Genomic DNA, 17,625 nt, shown 5'->3' with positions numbered 1-17,625 from the left:
CAGTCACACAAAAGTTTATTTTTAAGCTCGAATTGAAGAAAGCAACGTGAAAAAAATAGTATTCCATTTGTGAACGCCTGAATAAAATAACCAAATTATTATTTTGATAGTTGGAAAATAATTATGTTGTTCAAGAAAGACAGAAATCTGTGGTTTTAGATAAATAATAATAAAAAAAACACTAGGTAGTTGCTGGAGACCTTCTCAGTGGAAATCGGATGCCATCTCTGACTTGTTTCACGACTATCTCTCGTCTCTTCGAGTGTGATGACTTGGTTATTTTGCAACCGAGAGATAAGTTTAACATTTTAACATGGGAATGTGTGCAGGCTTTCCAACGTCGCAGGGTGATAAGACAGAAACCGGGCTTCATGCCAAGAAAGATAATCTCACTTTTTGTTTTTGTCATTAACCCCGTTGTGGCTCAGGAAAACGCATCACACGTCGTTTTCAGAGAAATTGGGTAAGTGGATGGATCAATTATTTGATATTGAATGTGTATGGTGATGAAAGTAGTTGTTGGATGTCAAATTTGACAATTAGGCTTACTTCCTAGATTGGTAGTAATGAGGATTTCGATGTGCTTCGCCTGTGCTTTGCGTTTATAATTCGGAGGTGCGTGATTTGACTTTGCACAGCATGCATGGTTGAAATATTGGTGCTTCGAGGGTCGCAAAAAAAAATGATGATTTCTGCAATTTATCTTGAAGCAAATTGATTAGAGTCTTGTCTTCATCATCTGGCTTTCAACTATATAATATTGCAAAATAGCATCGTCATGTCTTTGCTTATCAGGCCTCTCTACTTGGGTGTTCGAAAGTGCTCATAAACTTTATTGACTGACCTCATAATTATAACTTTTGTAGGTTGCATGATCCTCCAGTTGTAGGTATTTTTTTTAGATTATTTAGGAAGATCAAGCCCATTTACCTGACTTAGTATAGCACACTCTATCTATGTTATGTATTTTCCACTTTGAATCAAGTAATGAAACATCTTGAATTCCTTTGCATTTGATTATTAAATTAAAATGTCACATTTAATTTTTCGAACAATTCATTCACTCATTTATCTTTTTTTTTTGTTCTAACTGTTCTTTTTTTTAATCCTGTCTATAGCCTGATAATAACCCGGAAAATAAGTCCTTATTTCCTTTACTGTTTCCTTTCCCAGCTAGGCGTTAGTTCAGAAGAAGTCATGGGGAAACATCTCGCCATTCTCTTTATCCTGACCGCATGCATTGCTCAGCCATGCGTGTCGAAGTGCTGCGAAAGGCTTTGGATGCAGCACGGTTCGTACTGCTACCGTATCATCGGGACACCGGCGAACTGGCAAGATGCCGGTACCGGCTGCCGTAACTACGGAGCCGAGTTGGTGTCGATCCACAGCGAGGAGGAGAACATCTTCGTTTACGATCTTTGGCGCATGCAGAACCGAAGCCCAAATACGGTAAGTTCTCTGCTTTACTCATCTTTCAAAGAATGCCTTTGCTCCTGCCACTTAGCATTCATGACTCTTCTCTCACAACATCTATGCAGTATAGTATACACGTGTAAATGCATAAGTGGTTTGGAATAGATTTGTCATCAAACATTGCAACTTTGAATATACCAGAGAGAGAGAGAGAGAGAGAGAGAAAGGGAGAGAGAGGGAGAGAGAGAGAGTAAGAGAGAGAGAGAGAGAGAGAGAGAGCTAGAGAGACGAGTGCGGAGGGATAAAAGAAGGACCTTTCGGTAGATCCTAGAAAAAGAACGACAAAGATGAACCACGGTGATAGGATAAAGAGCAACCCCGCATTGATCAGTAATTATTGCGATTACATGGGTGATACAGTGAGATTTGTTATAGAGATAACAATGGAAGTAATAGTGTATTGTGATATTCCCGTTATTCTACTCACTATAATACTTAAATGGCATGATTATAACTAGTTTCTATCGCCAGGTGATTGATATAATCACAAAAACAAGGGTCAATATGATGTATGTGTGTGCTTATGTATACACTCTTCAAACATCCGAGTTAGAACTGACCCGGAACTGGGTCCGTTGGGGTCATATACCGTTCCGGGTAAAAAATGACTTGGAATTTGGTAATGAAGACCCCAAATGGGGTCACCCTGACCCAATTCATGACTCTGAATGGGTCATATGTGACCCCATTCCTTGTCATTTCTGACCCGGAACGGTGTATGACCCCAACGGACCCAGTTCTGGGACAGTTCTGACTCGGATGTTTTAAGAGTGTATAATATATATAATTATGATATAATAGGCCCTATCATTATGAATTTTGATACGTCTTTGCGGTCGCCTATAAATTCGCCGACTATATGGTACGTAGTTGATTTTTATCGATTATTATAAAACCTAATATTCTGCAAACGCTAAACTTCCCAGCTATTTCTATTCATGAATCCCAAGTTATTTCTCACGTATAAAATGGTTATGTATTACAGGCAGCAGAATAAAGCAGTTTATAGATATGAGATTAAATATTTCAGATGCAACATAGCATGTAGGAGGTTGGGCATTTAAACTCGCCGGGTTTTATAATAAAATCAACATTATGGTCAAGCAAAGCAAAAAACCATGACATTTGTATAGCCTTATCCACTTTGCAATTCAAAGACATTTTTTTTCCTCTGTCTCTGTTATGCTCAGTGCTTGTAAGAGTGACGTTATGTTTTGGTAACAGAACCTCATTTTCCTCATAAAATTGGTCAAAATTAGACAGTTCTTATAACCATCCATATTTGTTTCTATGTTATTTCTCTGCTATTCACCCCAAACGCGGGTAACATGACTGTAAAGTAGATCGATGTTCACTTTAGAACAAATTATATAATTCATTTATCTCTCGAGGTGTGTACGTAAAGAGGAATAATTATCTTCCGCAGTTCATGTTTGCGCTAAATATTATCAACAGGTCAAAAACTAATAAATTGTTAATTTGTATTTAATAAGAATGGACCATTATATAAATCATTTGATTTACTCTCTATTAAGTCACGAAGTTTAGAGACATTGAAGTTGAGAGACAGCGTAAAAGGGATGCAAGTGGGAAAAGCTTGAAGGACAAGTTCACCTTCATAGACATGTGGATCGAGTGAATGGAGCAATATTATTAGAACACATCAGTCAAAGTTTGGCGTAAATCGGACAATCCGTTAAAAAGTTATGCATTTTTGAAGTTTCTGCTCAGTCAGGGCTGGATGAAAAGACTACTATAGCTTGTGATGTCACATGAGTACAACGATATAAAGAAAGAATAAAGAAAATTCAACACATTTCCATTTTTCTCGCATAACAAAAGGACACTCGACTTCTCTCTTTCAGAAGGCAGGGGGAATAATATTACCCTTAACATACGTCAGCAGCAAGTCGAAGAAATGTGCACTTTATTAAAAAAGTAAAGTTTTGTGAAATTCTCTTTTATTTTCCTTATATAGATGTACGCATGTGACATCATACACTGTAGTAGTCTTCTCTTCCAGCAGTGACTGCGCAGATACTTAAGATATTCGTAACTTTTGAACGGATTGTCCAATTTTCCTCAAACTTTCACTGATGTGTTCTACTAATATTGCTGCATTCTCTCAATCCTTATGTATATGAAGGTGGTGACAAATGTCATAACCTACGTTCACAGCAATGTTCGCTGCTTGTCAAATCCAAACTTCTTGCTACTACCATACACTCATTGTGTATCTATCTTGATCAGTGTTTATTGTATTTAATGCAAGGTGTCCTCGTTCTGTAGCTTTACACGTTTTCTCATATAGCAGTCCCTTTCATAGAGTCAGCCTGTATAATATCTTCGATCTCCAAATAGATCTGGTGCTACAAGAATACCAATGTACTTTCTGATTTCTGGTTGACATCTGTCGGAAAAACTTTGTAGAGATGTGGGGCGGTGCAGTTGTGATTGTATTATTTTCTTTTTTGAACAGTGCCTTAAAGGGCGATTTTCGAGATTCAGAATTTTCACTTCCATCAAATAAACAAAAAAATTATATACAATGTATGTGCACAAGATATTTGTAATAGTTGCAGAATTAGGCGTAGAGAGCGTTTTTTCTTAACCCTTTGGCTCGAATTCATGAAGGTGGTACACTCTTATCCATGGTTTATGGACAAAGACGGTGGGGTGCCAAGTGTCGCATGAAATATTTCGTTACAAAATCAGTCATTTCGTAGACGAAATGATTATTTTGTAACTAAATGACAACATTTCGTCGATGAAATGATAATGTCGTTAACGAATTGGTCATTTCATCGACGAAATGGCTGATTTCGTAACTAAATAATAATAATAAATTATGATCCTTGCGACACTAGAGTTGACGCCCCATGGTCTTTGTCCATGGTTTAAGCTATGGGCAAGATTGTACCACCTTCGTGAATTCTGGCCAGTGTTTTTTTTTTTTGTTTTTTTTTTTGTGAGGGCCGAGAGCGAATTTATAACTCCCTTCTAAAAAACAGAGCAAAACTAAACTAGAATAAAGGATGAAAATGCACAATTAAAGTCATCCTCATACGGACAACGAAACAAAATTAAAGGAAGTGTAGGTTTTCGGCTTTGTTCCCCTCCACAAACAGAATCAAAGATAGCCTATGCACTCACATCTATCAAATGTTTGTTTGTTTGTTTGTTTGTTTTCTTACATAAGGATCCCTTTCTTGCAGGGTCCATACAGATTGCCTGCCAATTGATGAAATTTCCATTCGTTTCCTACGGGTCATTCAACATTGTGCACTTATTGGTTTGCATTTTATTTCTTTTATCCACAAATGTGCGTTTAAAATGATCCTGTATTGTCGCCGTCCTCCCCATCGTATTCGCATATTTATACCAACACGTGCATGTTTTAACTTTTCTGATCGTTCAATCTTTAGGGTTTTTGGATTGGTCTCAATGACATATCCTATGAGAACACCTTTTTCTGGTCTGATGGAACCACTGTCGATTACCTCCGATGGGCTCCCGGCGAACCGAACAACTACCGTGACCAGGACTGTATACAACCCATTTTACACTCTAAGCAGTGGGACGACAGGTCATGTGGAGATTGGTTGGCCTACGCCTGCAAGAAGCCACTTGAATAATAAGATCAATAAAGAAAATCTAGCCCCAGTGTAATATTCCGTTAATTTACGTACCATTACATAATTTGTCTTGATTATGTTTCGTCCTTAGAAAATCATTTTGCTGTCAAAAAACACCCATTCGTACATTTCGTAGAATACACATTTAAAAAAGTAAAAGAAACACAAACAAAGACAACGACGGAAACTTAGCAATCCAAATTACGGATTAGGTATTTGCAATCAGTCCTATCTGAGCTCATCGAAACCGTTTTCAGGGCCCCTGGATATATGCCCTCATTAAACGCATTATATCACAGTCAGACAAAATGAACTCGCTGCTCATTCGCTTGTTGATATCGGCAGGATAAAAAAAAAAACAAACAAACCAACAACAACGAACAAACATTCAAACAAACGTACAGGTATTCATCTTTATGTATTTGTTCCACTTTAGAGCCATGCGTATTTGCCGTCGATGGCAATGTTTCATAGAGATGGTAATCTTTGCAGTCGAACTTTTCAGAAACGGGTTGCCGGATTCTGATTAGTTGAAAGCCCGAGAGTGAAGTAACCTCGACTGGCGGAACCAGTATGGCTTTTCCACCGATACACAGTCCCGTTTGGCTGAAAGTTGTGTAAACCACTTTTTGCATTTAATCTTCGCATGGAAATTCGCTTGCGGATGACATGAATTCAAAACCCGTCATCAATAGTTGCAGCGTCAAATCCGTGAAATCCAGAGTTTAGCCCCCCCCCCTTTTTTTTCTACAAAATGAAAATACGATGAGCACAGAAAAACGCTATCATGTACACACACCCACACTGAATGTTCCTGGCCTGTGTGTTGACATATTATGCTTTGTTTGACATATTTTTTTCACGCATTTTTAAAGCATAATGCTAGCATACTCCTATTTTCTTGATTGTTTGTTTGTCAGCCGATATGTCGACAAAATTGATGTCCAGAATATTCATTGTGAATCTTGTCTTTTTTTCTTGTTGGTGTTGTTTTTCAACCGATTTGTCGTGAAAATAGGCAACAAGAAAAAATATAAAGACCTTTGTTTGTTTACTTGTTTGTTTGTTTGCCTGTCAGCTGATTTGGGTCATTAGGTCAACCCCCCCCCCTCCCATCCCCATACAGCAAGAAGCTAGATCCGCCCTGAGTTGCTTTTTATCCCCTACCCAGATCGAGTGGACGCCTTTTTGACTCCGAACCGTCTACATGTACATTGTATTTGTTTTCGCTCTTATTTTTATTATGTGGAAGTATACCAGCGGCTTGAAAACAACAACAACAACATCAACAACAACAACAATAACAACAAGGTCAAACGGGGCCATATATATCCAAAATATCATGCTAAAATGCGATTTATACTTTGTAATTAAAGAAATATCTCCCCATCTCACAATGAACTCTTCGAAAGTTTCATATTGTCATTAAAATCTCGATACTTAGTTAAGTAACCTATAGTATGAGTGCTAATGTATAGATAAAGGAATGCTTAAAATCAAACACGCATCTTGGAATAGACTTCTGATTCATCAGAAACGTCGGATATATATATGTGTGTGTGGGTGTATGTGCGTGTTTGTTTGTGTGTGTGTGTGTGTGTGTGTGTGTGTGTGTGTGTTAGTAATGACATACCGAAAGGACGAGCAAAATGGCCCTATTGCCAAACATTGTTGGTTTGTTTGTTTTTTGGGTATACTCGCTTTCGGCAGAAAAAAAGTCGAGCTTTGACGGATTCGCCACATTCATTGTATACCGTAGTGTTAGGATATACTAGGTGTTTCAAAAAAACATTTCCCACTTTTGATGCTTAATAATTCAAAAACTATATATCAGATAACACTGTCATTGATATGAGTGATAGTTGAATAGTGTACAATTTGGTTGAAGGTATATTTGAATATGAAAGCATAAATCAGTTTCATGAAATCCATGATTAATTTCACAGTTAGGTTCCAGATTTTGCTTTATTTTCAACCCTCTGTCCAAAATTTCACTCTGCACAGGGGTCAATGGGTGTGTATGGGAGTGTGTGGTTAACACCCTGACAATGGTCCTGAACAATGGCTAGGCTTTGAATGCTTCATTATTTATTCATGAGAAATTCCACTATCACAACTAGTCTTTATTCAGGCTCTGGCAGTATCTGTGTAAAGTCAAACGCCTGCCGATACTGTCGTTGAGTCGCGACAGTGCTCTCCCTATAAATACTTCTGAAAAACGAAACTACAAAGAATGCCTTCTGTTCTATCTTAAACATGGTGACAGGAAATAAAGAAAATCAATTAGAGTATACACTTGTGTATATGGAGCCTGAAAGAAATCTACTGTGAAGCAAATCGCCCCAATGATAAATGCTGCTGAACTCTTTACCAAAAATGATCTCTTTTCATCGAAAAAGAGAAAAATTTATCAGACTATTTAATTAGTGGACAGCTGTATTAAATTGAGGAACTTTAGATCATTTATGCTTATCTATATCCCAAATTTAGTGATATGTGAAGCAAAATTTGAAAATGATTGCCAGCTGGAATGAAATGTGGTGTTTGCAAGCACATGGAAACGTATGCTTACTTTTTCCATGTGCATACATTTTACCCTAAGTTATATACTGTGCATGAATTCAGAGTCTAGCAGTGCCCAGGGCAATCCACATGAATTATTGATTAAGCATTCATGTGCAGGGAGCGCGAGACTGACGTTTAGTCAACAGGTGGTTCAGGCATGTCCATTGTTCAGAGCCATTGTCAGCACACACTCACACAAACATCATTGGTTTCTTTGCAAAGTTCAATTTTTGTACAGAGGGATAAATCTGACCAAAATCTGAAACCTTACTTCAAAATCAATCTTAGATTTAATGAAATTGATTTATGCTTTCACATTCAAATTACCTTCAACAAATTTGTACACTATTCAGCTATTACTCATATTAATGACAGCTTTATCGGAAGAATAGTTTTTTAACTATTAATGATCAAAAGTGGAAAATGTTTTTGAAACACCTAGTACCTGTACATTCAATGGGAAAATAAACAAATTTATAGGCAAATTCAAAATGTCATGTATTTCAATCGAAATTGTATAGCAAGAGTGGTAAGAGTATACCTGGAAGGTGGTACAAATCACTCTGCCGGATAAAATTTGCATGAACCAATTTAAAGAACATCTGGGCTGCGTATTTCATTCTACTTGCAGACTGATGAGATGCGTTTGAACGAAAGAAAACTTCTCAGACACAGTTGGATTCTTTATCTCGAAGTATATGATAAGTCATAGCTTTTAGGGCTAAGAGATTGTTCCTTATCACAGTCGTGGGAAGAGTACAGCTTTTTATACTTGCGTGAGATTCCACGATAAACAAACTTCACGGCTTGTCATGAACGTCTAGGTTAGTCATCTTTGAGAGCTCCTGATACCATTCAGCTGTTCTCTCTTGAGGAGGAATCATCCAAGGTTACTGCGGTGAGCAAGGTAAGGGAATGCAACGATGATACATAATCGACCAGTCTTGAGATCTCATTTGAAAGGGAATTAGGGAAAGAAGATTCCAGTTTGCTCGAGATAGATATTAAGAGAGTAATAAGTGGGAAAATGAGCAAAGAAAATGTGATTCCTATTAACGTTCACAGCTTGAAATCCATCAAACTTATCTTACTTACTGTAAAAGCAAATCATTATCATTTTTGGTAGTGCATGAGTGGCTAAGCTATACATTAAAGCCACTGTTTACCATTGGGAGCAGTGATTAAATAAATGTTACCACACTTGGTGCATCATGTATAGTTCAGTTGTATTACAAGACATCCTACTATATAACAATTTTAGCAATAAACTATAACTGTAGACGGTGTTTTCTTGAAACAATTTTAATAAACTATTGATTATACTGAGTAACATTTTTACATTTATTGTGTCTATCCCTAATTCACATTGTAGAACTATACTTTGAAGAACTAACGGTGTTAGGACGGTGGCTATGGAGCTGGAGATACTGTGGTAATGATAAGTAGTTATGGCACAACCCTCTTCAAAAGTTCGAGTGATATAAACAGTCTCCCAGTGGAATTACATATCAATCGATGGATGAATTTTATAACATTATCATAGCGGTGGATGCATTGTGTCAAACTTTCTTCATGATAACACAAGTGAACAGCAAAGAACTAAACAAGTGGTCTTTGAACGTGTGATTCCTCCCCACTTGTGCCCCCCCCCCCCCCCCGTTTTCATGTCTTCGCTTTATGTCCATGAAAAAAGTACTAGCACGTCGAAGAGAACTGAAGCAATGGAGCGAGCCGTAGTGATTTTGCTGATCGTCTTCGCGTGGGCGCAGATGGCCGCTTGCGGGTGCTGCCCGGACTTTTGGACGGAGTTCAACTCCTACTGCTACCGCTCGATTGCCGAACGCAAGACGTGGACGACAGCGGGCTCATCTTGCCGTACTTTCGGCGCAGAGTTGGCGTCAATTCACAGTTCGGCCGAAAACGACTTCGTCTATGATCTTTGGGTCCTGCCAAACACACACGCAGACACGGTAGGTGATTTCGCTTCGTTCTAGTAACCCTACGTGTTTGCCAACTGTGCCTTTGAACATTTATCAGTATATAGTGGCATTTTATTCGCCCAGAGCCTTTCAAGATCGAATCAGAAAACTCGTTTTGTCCATATGTTTAGTTTAAATCATAGCACGCAAACATTTACAGTTTTTCAGAAAACTTGGTATATAACATCGTTTAAACTGCCGAAAAACACACTTTTCTGCCCGTTTTATGATACCCAATTTTAGCATAATGTAAAAGAAGACCCGCTCTTTCAGAAAATATGAAAAAGTCAAGTTCGGCTAGGTTGACCCATATTGTGATATATATATATATATATATATATATATATATGTATATATATATATATGTGTGTGTGTGTGTGTGTGTGTGTGTGTGTATGAAGAGTTTGTTCGCAAAAACCGATAAGTCCATTTTTGAAGATTTTGACGTACGTTCCCTGTCATAAAGTACAAAATAATACCTTTTAAACGATGTATTGGTCACTATTATAAAGGTATATTTTTGAAGTTATGGTAAAAAAAAATTCTTATTATTCTCTTTATTTTTCTTGACCTTTAATCGCAAATATCTCCATTGGCAAATATGGACTTATCGGTTTTTGCGAACAAACTCTTCATATATATGATATATATATATATATTAGATAGATTATTTGATAAGCAGCATGCCTCCAGTGGAGGGGGGGGGGGAGGTGGCCTAAACTCCCAAATCAGGTAATCTTTGACTGTAGAACAAGAAGTAACAGAGCTAAGTACATTGGTGACTGTAGTTGCAAGTTTATGACAAATCTGTGCCGGGTAGCCCTACTAATTGCAGCCCAGTTTTCATATTCTTATCTTCTTTTTGAACACGCACGATCAGATTTTCACTTTGATGCCTTTCATAAGCTTTGATTTTGTATCTATTTCCAACATTCTCAAAGAATTTCCCTTACGAAGGAGCATTCTGATCCTCGCAAAAAAAGATTAAAACATCCCCCAAAATAGATAATTAGATAAATAAATAAATGAATAAATAAATAAATAAATAAATAAATAAATAAATAAATAAATAAATAAATAGATAAATAAACAAACGAACAAATATATAAACAAAATGGTCCAGTTTTCTGTCAGAATTCTATAATAAGCCATGTAATTCAGCATTACTTGTGTGTTTGTTTGTGTATGTGTGTGTGCGTGTGTGTTGAGCTGCATTTTATTAGTTTTATTCTAATTTGATGATTAGTTTTACCTCTTCATAAGTTTATAGGGTCATTAGCGTAAAAGTTCGCTTATGAATCTGCATTATTATGTGTCTTGGACGTCCTCCCCAACTCCTACGTACTAACGAAGACCTTTGTTTTGAAATCTCTGATTGATAAATACCTAGGGTTTCTGGATTGGTCTCAATAGGGCTTTTTACACTTGTAAATTTTTGCTTAGCCCCGGACTATCGGTGGGGCTAAGGGGGGGCCTTAGCCCCACCGTTGGTACGGGACTATCCTTAGCCCACTTTCTGTTTACACTCGTTTTTGCCAAAGTGGGCTAGCCCCACCGATAGTACGGTACTATCTGGCCCTGCAAAATAGCAGGGGTTAGCACCGCAATTGCGGTGCTAGCCCCGCAATTGCGGTGCCAAGCAAGTGAGTGTAAACAGAACGAAAAAATAATCCTGGGCTAAGCGACGGAGACGAAGTCCGACCCTCACTGACCAATCAGAAACGAGGCAATCAAGTGCTGCCGGTGCGTGCGTGTACGTGTACAGTACACAGCGTAATTATGAATATTCATGTGGTTTGGAAAGTCCGGGGCTAAGAAATACGAGTGTAAAAAGGTCAGTTTTCTCCTTAGCCCCGGACAAGAGATAGTACGGGACTAATTGGCGAGTGTAAAAAGCTGAAAAAATTGGTACGGGACTAACGATAGTCCTGGGTCAGAGAAAGTCCGGGGTTAAGAAACACAAGTGTAAAAAGCCCTAATGATATATCCTATGAGGACACCTTTTTCTGGTCTGACGGCACCACTGTCGATTACCTCCGGTGGGATTACGGCGAACCGAACAACTACCATAATCAGGACTGTATACAAATCATTAAATACAATAAGCAGTGGAACGACAGGGCATGTGGTGACATGCTGGCCTACGTCTGCAAAAAGCCACTTGAGTAATCAGTAAAAGACACTCCCCTCGGCCTTCATGTGACATTACTTGAATGTAGGCCCAAAGTACGGTAGCAGTCGACTTCAATCTGTCTTTATATAAGATACGCCTATAGACCATTTCGTAATTTACTCATGCGCTTATTTCAGAAATTGATCATTTTTTTTTCTCTCTCCCAGTTTGTTAGGCACTTCACTCATGTTCAAAAAGGCAAAGGTCCTAATGTATAGACGTGCCCGACTCAACAATTTGTAGAGGTCATATTTAAACAAGGATGCAGTTGTGTATCTTTTTTCTATTATCATTTTCAAATATTGGCTATTAAGGGGATTGTAAGTACCAAGCCATTTTAAACTGTTTCATTTTTTCAAAAGATAAACTGTTACCCGCTAGTGTGAAACATTCGTCTTCCACTATATACGTATACTTATGATGAAATAACATGACAAACATAACAGTTTGAGAGTGTTTCCTCGCCAAAGTCGTTTCCAATCTAATTTACAGTAATGGCAATTATGCAGACGTCATAACTACGAGAAGCAAAGCTCGCATGCATGGACCGAGCTAAATGTGTACAGCTATCCATGCAAAATCGCACATGGAAGGTATTGTGAATTAATGCGGTTTTAGTGTGACATGTCCCGATTTCCATAGTAGGTTTAGGAAATCATAGTTTTGGAAAGGTACCAACATGCCAGTTTCATATATTGCAGTTGCTGTTGTTTTGTATTGTTTGTTTGTTTGTTTTGTTGTTGTTGTTGTTGTTGTTGTTGTTTTGTTTGTCAGCAGTTGAAACCCGGAAGTAGTAAAAATGCACGGAAGCATTTCGTTTTTATTTTGTCAGCTGATTAAACTCGGAAGTGGCAACAGATAATTATCTGTTTTGTCCCCCCCCCCTTTAACGGAATTCCTGGATCCGCCAAGGATTATACTCGGTTATGATTTATGCATTGATATCGGTATGCTATTTGGTCAAAGAATATATAGGGCTTATATCCACACATTAATACTCATTAATTGGCTCATAAATGAAGTGAAAGTGATAAGTTGGTAACATATTGTACGTTTTCATTCCGAGTGCATATCTTATTTAGATGTACACGGATGATGAACATGCGAGCGTGTAGATTATGGATGCGGATGTACAGGAAATAGTTTTTGTGTCACGAAGAATACGGTTATAGAAACAAACACCTGGTTTGGTGTTCTTCAAAATGTGACACTGCCCCTCAAAACAAACAAAAAGTCGCCAGACATGCTTTTTTAGTTATGACCATATTCTGAAAGAGCAGACTTTAAGCTTTAAAATGATGTATAACTCAAATCAAATGGACTCTCCTAACCTATCTAAATATTGGAAAGAAAGCACAAACTCAGGAAAAGTGTGAACTGAGAAAAGAGGCTCTGAAGTACAGTGTCTATTCAAGCGCTTAATCTTTCCCAAACCGTGCTGGCTGTGCGATGAATGGGACAAAAAAACAGGAAGTAAACCACCAGAGTAACAACAATGAAGGGATTATCAGATTAAACTGAAATTAAGCATGCCTCATTAACACATTCTGTCCATAATTAATGCCAACTTTCACAGCAGTAGCACTATCCTTTCAAAAGTTATTAGAGTTGAAAGTGAAGAGTGTGGACAAGGTTTTTTTCAGAAATGAAAAAGGGAGTCTGAAGACACACCTAATCACACTATTCTATCAAAAATGTTCGAGATAAACTGCTAAAAAACACACTTTCCTGCCCGTTTTATGATACCAAATTTTAGCATAATGTAAAAGAAGACCTGCTCTTTCAGAAAATATGAAAAAGTCAAGTTCGGCTAGGTTGACCCATTTCACTTGTCTTCAGTCCTCACGCAAAATCAGTGTGTGCGACTTTATGTTCGTTTTGAGGTGCACGGTCACAAATAGAGTTTGGTTCCGGGACGGTTCGAAGTCATCGTTTGGATTCTCATCAAGTTCGCTCTTTACCACGAAGTCGTGGCACTAGAGACACTTCGTTGGGGCCCCAACCGCGAACTCCCCATCCAGGTTTTGGTGTGTTTGAGTGTGGGTAGGTTCGTATTGGTGTATTGGTCCGTGATAACGTAATTATGATAAACACCTAGGTTGCATTGGATCATGATTATAGTCTAGAGGTATATGTAGTTACTTTGACACTTATGCTCGACGTTACCAAAGAAAACCTGATGCAGTACATGGAAAGTTCTTTTTAAATTTAACTTTGATGTGCAAGCTCGTTTCATTGTTCTGCTGATTGGCCGAGCTATTGTTTATTTACCTCACCAGTACGGGGTGCCAAGTGTCACATGGTCCCTTTCGTTAGAATCAAATCAGTCGTTTCGTGAGGAAATGAACATTTTGTGAACGAAATGACTGATTTCGTAACGAAAGTGACCATGCGACACTTGGCGCCCCATACACCCAGGACGGTATCAGTCTGGGTGCCAAAATCAGATTTTAGGATTAACCTTGCTTTGCCGTCCGCACAATGTTTCCTTTGTTTTTATGTTTCCTTTTGAATGATATGCCCTATTTGGAAGCTGCTGCATCGGGATAATGCAACTCTTGCATCTATGAGAAATTTGAAGCATTCAAGATGGCCGAAAAATATTATGATTTCCATGCATTTCGTTAACAAATGACAAAAATTGAAAAGATTTGGAAAATTCATCGTGATTATCCCTTTTCGAGGATGCTGAATCCCAATCTGGGTTATGCAATTTTGGCACTTCTGAGCGTTCTGATATATCAAAAGTGGCCGGAAAAAGTTTAAATTTTGATATTAATGTTTTCGTATAGATAGTGAAAGTTTGGAAATGATTTAAAAGTTTTACACTATTTTCTTGGGTGCTGACTCCGAATCTGTTTGAAGCAACTGTTGTTGATCTATGAAAGTTTTGAGATACTCAGTATCCCAGATGACCGCAGGAAATTCAAATTCCAATATAAAAATTTCTTTATAAACCGTGAATACATTAGAAAATAAATTGATGAGTTTGCTCTTTTTCGAGGGTGCTAAATCCGAATCGGATTGATGCATCCCTTGCATTCTTGAGGGTTTTGAGATGTCATTTCGGAGGCCATTTTGGATATCTCAAAACCCTCAGTGATGCAAGAGTTGCTTCATCCAAGTTCAGATTCAGCACCCTTGAAACTACCATTTCTTAAAACAATTTTTTTTCACCATTTGTAAGTAGTTTTAATGGGCACAATCAATTTTAGCGGTATCATAAAATGTAAAACTCCTCCAGGATGCCAAATTTGCATTATCCAGATTCGAATTCAGCACCTAAAAATAAGTAAAGCCAATTTTTTTCTTTCATTTTTTTCATCATTAGTTCAGAATGATAGGAATTGAAGTCTTTGGCGGTCATTTTGGCGACCAACACTAATATCTCAAAACCCTCAATGATCAGATGATGCATTAGATACATCATCCATTTTCGGATTCAGCACTCAGGGGGGAAAAATGGTAAAACACCTTTAAAAATGGGCGGCACTGAAACAAGGTTCAGCCTTTGGCACCCAGACAAATCATAAAGTTGCGGATTAGTTTCTGTCGATATATTTCAGGATAATGGTAGGTAGGCAAGCAAAATTTGATTTCATGTGAGTGGTTGTGTCATATAGTATCCAGTGACCTATAAATGACAACATCTTCAAAACTTTAGCAGCGCCTATTTCAACTCTTCGATACCTACCTACATCCACACCGCCATGCTTATGTACACACAGAACCATGACACATCAAGTACATGTATAATGATTACAGGCATCAATCTGAATGTATGTATGTTAGTGTGTATGTGTGTAAAGGTGTATGAGGGTGTGTATGTATGTTTGTGTGAGTGTGTGTGTGTGTGTGTGTGTGTGTGTGTGTGCGTTCTGATGGATGTCTACGTGTAGGCCTACAAAGTCTCGAATGAAATTGAAAAACAATTTGAAACTGAAGACGTTATCATTATGAAAAGATATGAAGAGTTTGTTCGCAAAAACCGATAAGTCCATTTTTTAAGATTTTAAATGTTATATTGGTCACTACATACAAAAGTATATTTTTGAAGTAATGGTCAAAAGAAGCAAAACATTTCTTATTATTCTCTTTATTTTTCTCGACCTTTAATCGCAAATATCTCCATTTGGCAAATATGGACTTATCGGTTTTTACGAGCAAACTCTTCATATAATTTTGTCAACGCAAGTGTTGAATCATAATTCACAGTCTGCTTTTATGTTAATCCATAGGTTTATATGGTTTGCACCAAGCATTTACATAATACGTTCCATCGTAACGTATTCCGTAAAACGACCAGCTCAAGTCTATGAAATGTTGGGTTTAAGTGACGCAACAGTATGTAGGCCTCGTTGCAATCCACGAAAGCTCGCGTAAACTGAAATTGGTGTTGAAAATAAAGTACATAAAAATTACAAAACTTGTAGTAGCATTTTACATCAGAAACAGTATTTGCTGTATATACCAGGAAAATAAGGTGACTAAAACAACATAGACACACAGGTGGTCCCGCAGAAGAAGAGAGACAAAAATGCTCGCATGAACATAAGACGCAATACTGTAGCAAGAAACGGGAACACAATTACTTACACCACAACCAGCGAAGTACGAGGAGAAAGAAGTAGGAGGAGCAGACAAGAAATTCCACTCCATCGCCATGACAGCTGTACTAGTAAGTACAATTTTTTTTCACAAAAACAATGTTATAATTATTTAGTGGGGTATAACATAGAACTTGTTTTCATTGTGTATATATATATATATATATATATATATATATATATATATAAACGAGAGTAAAGAGGCGGTACACGTTGCTTAATCCTCACAAGAAGTGAGTTTACTCAAGCTTTCGGGCTTCCTGCCCTTTGTCAAGACTGGGGACAAGATACAAAACATGGATATCATATACACAAATAGAAAATAATAATGATGATCAAAACAATAGCGGAACTGATAACTACAGAGAAAGAGGCAGAGACGGCAGGGAATAATTACACAGGTGGGAGTGTATATATGCATCAATCTTGCAGAAAAAAAAAAAATCTGAAATTAGATCTCATCAAAACTATTCCGTTAAAAGTAGGTAAAGTTCGGAGGGATTAAGTGCATGCCGAGAAAGAAGTGGTATCAATGTACCCACCGAGACTTAAAAGTCAGGTTTCAATTTCGATCTGCCTTGGACATTTTTGCGGGTTTTTTTTTTTTCATTTTATTTTGTTGTTTTTGTTTTTTCATTGTTCTTGTTTTGTATAATTTGCCTCATTCAGCCATGGTACACAGCGTATTCTGACAATGCTGAGACAATGATAGGAGCGGAACCGTGCATGCCAGGCCAATCGCTGGAAAAATTCCTGTCTTTAAGTGTTAAATCCCCAACTTGTCCTTTCTTATCGTGGCTACAATCCATGCAGCCCCATACGCATAGCGTAATGGGGCTGCGCACTGTAGCATTTATGATCATGACAGATTAGTATAGCGGACAAAATATATCAACTTCAAATCGAAAAATGTCTCCAATTTGAAGACTTACCAGTGAAGTTGAAGTATTGACAACAGGGTTCGTGCAACGTTTAGTTCTGCCAATAGTCCCTTTCTGTTCAAATTGATGACTTAATGTGACTCGATCCAGAGGAACCTGGGAGAACTACACTGAATTGACGGCCAGCGCATGCGCACACAGACATCTTATCCAGTCAATGGATTTGGGTTTGTGCGCATGTGATGTGTGCGCATGCGCTGGCAGTCGATTCAGTGTAGCTCTCCCAGGTTCCTCTGGACTGAGTCATATTAA

General features: G+C 37.9%; 2 protein-coding genes across 2 annotated transcripts; both read left to right on the top strand.

Annotated features, from left to right (window-relative positions):
• Positions 1-1,197: 1,197 nt before the first annotated feature.
• Positions 1,198-5,108, top strand: LOC139744995 (alpha-N-acetylgalactosamine-specific lectin-like). The gene is made up of 2 exons (XM_071655398.1): positions 1,198-1,449; positions 4,899-5,108. Exons 1-2 carry the CDS (start codon positions 1,198-1,200, stop codon positions 5,106-5,108), a joined length of 462 nt encoding a protein of 153 aa, XP_071511499.1.
• A 4,286-nt stretch (positions 5,109-9,394) lies between these two features.
• LOC139744994 (C-type lectin domain family 19 member A-like) lies at positions 9,395-11,821 on the top strand. The gene is made up of 2 exons (XM_071655397.1): positions 9,395-9,643; positions 11,648-11,821. Exons 1-2 carry the CDS (start codon positions 9,395-9,397, stop codon positions 11,819-11,821), a joined length of 423 nt encoding a protein of 140 aa, XP_071511498.1.
• Positions 11,822-17,625: the final 5,804 nt, after the last annotated feature.

The sequence above is a fragment of the Diadema antillarum genome, unplaced genomic scaffold (assembly GCF_040938485.1).
Source record: "Diadema antillarum isolate AM-2024a unplaced genomic scaffold, OU_Dant_1.0 seq00001225_RagTag, whole genome shotgun sequence".
In the NCBI taxonomy this organism is placed as follows: domain Eukaryota; kingdom Metazoa; phylum Echinodermata; class Echinoidea; order Diadematoida; family Diadematidae; genus Diadema; species Diadema antillarum.
The sequence above is the reverse complement of the archived record's forward strand: the minus strand, read 5'-3'. Positions and strand labels throughout refer to the sequence as shown.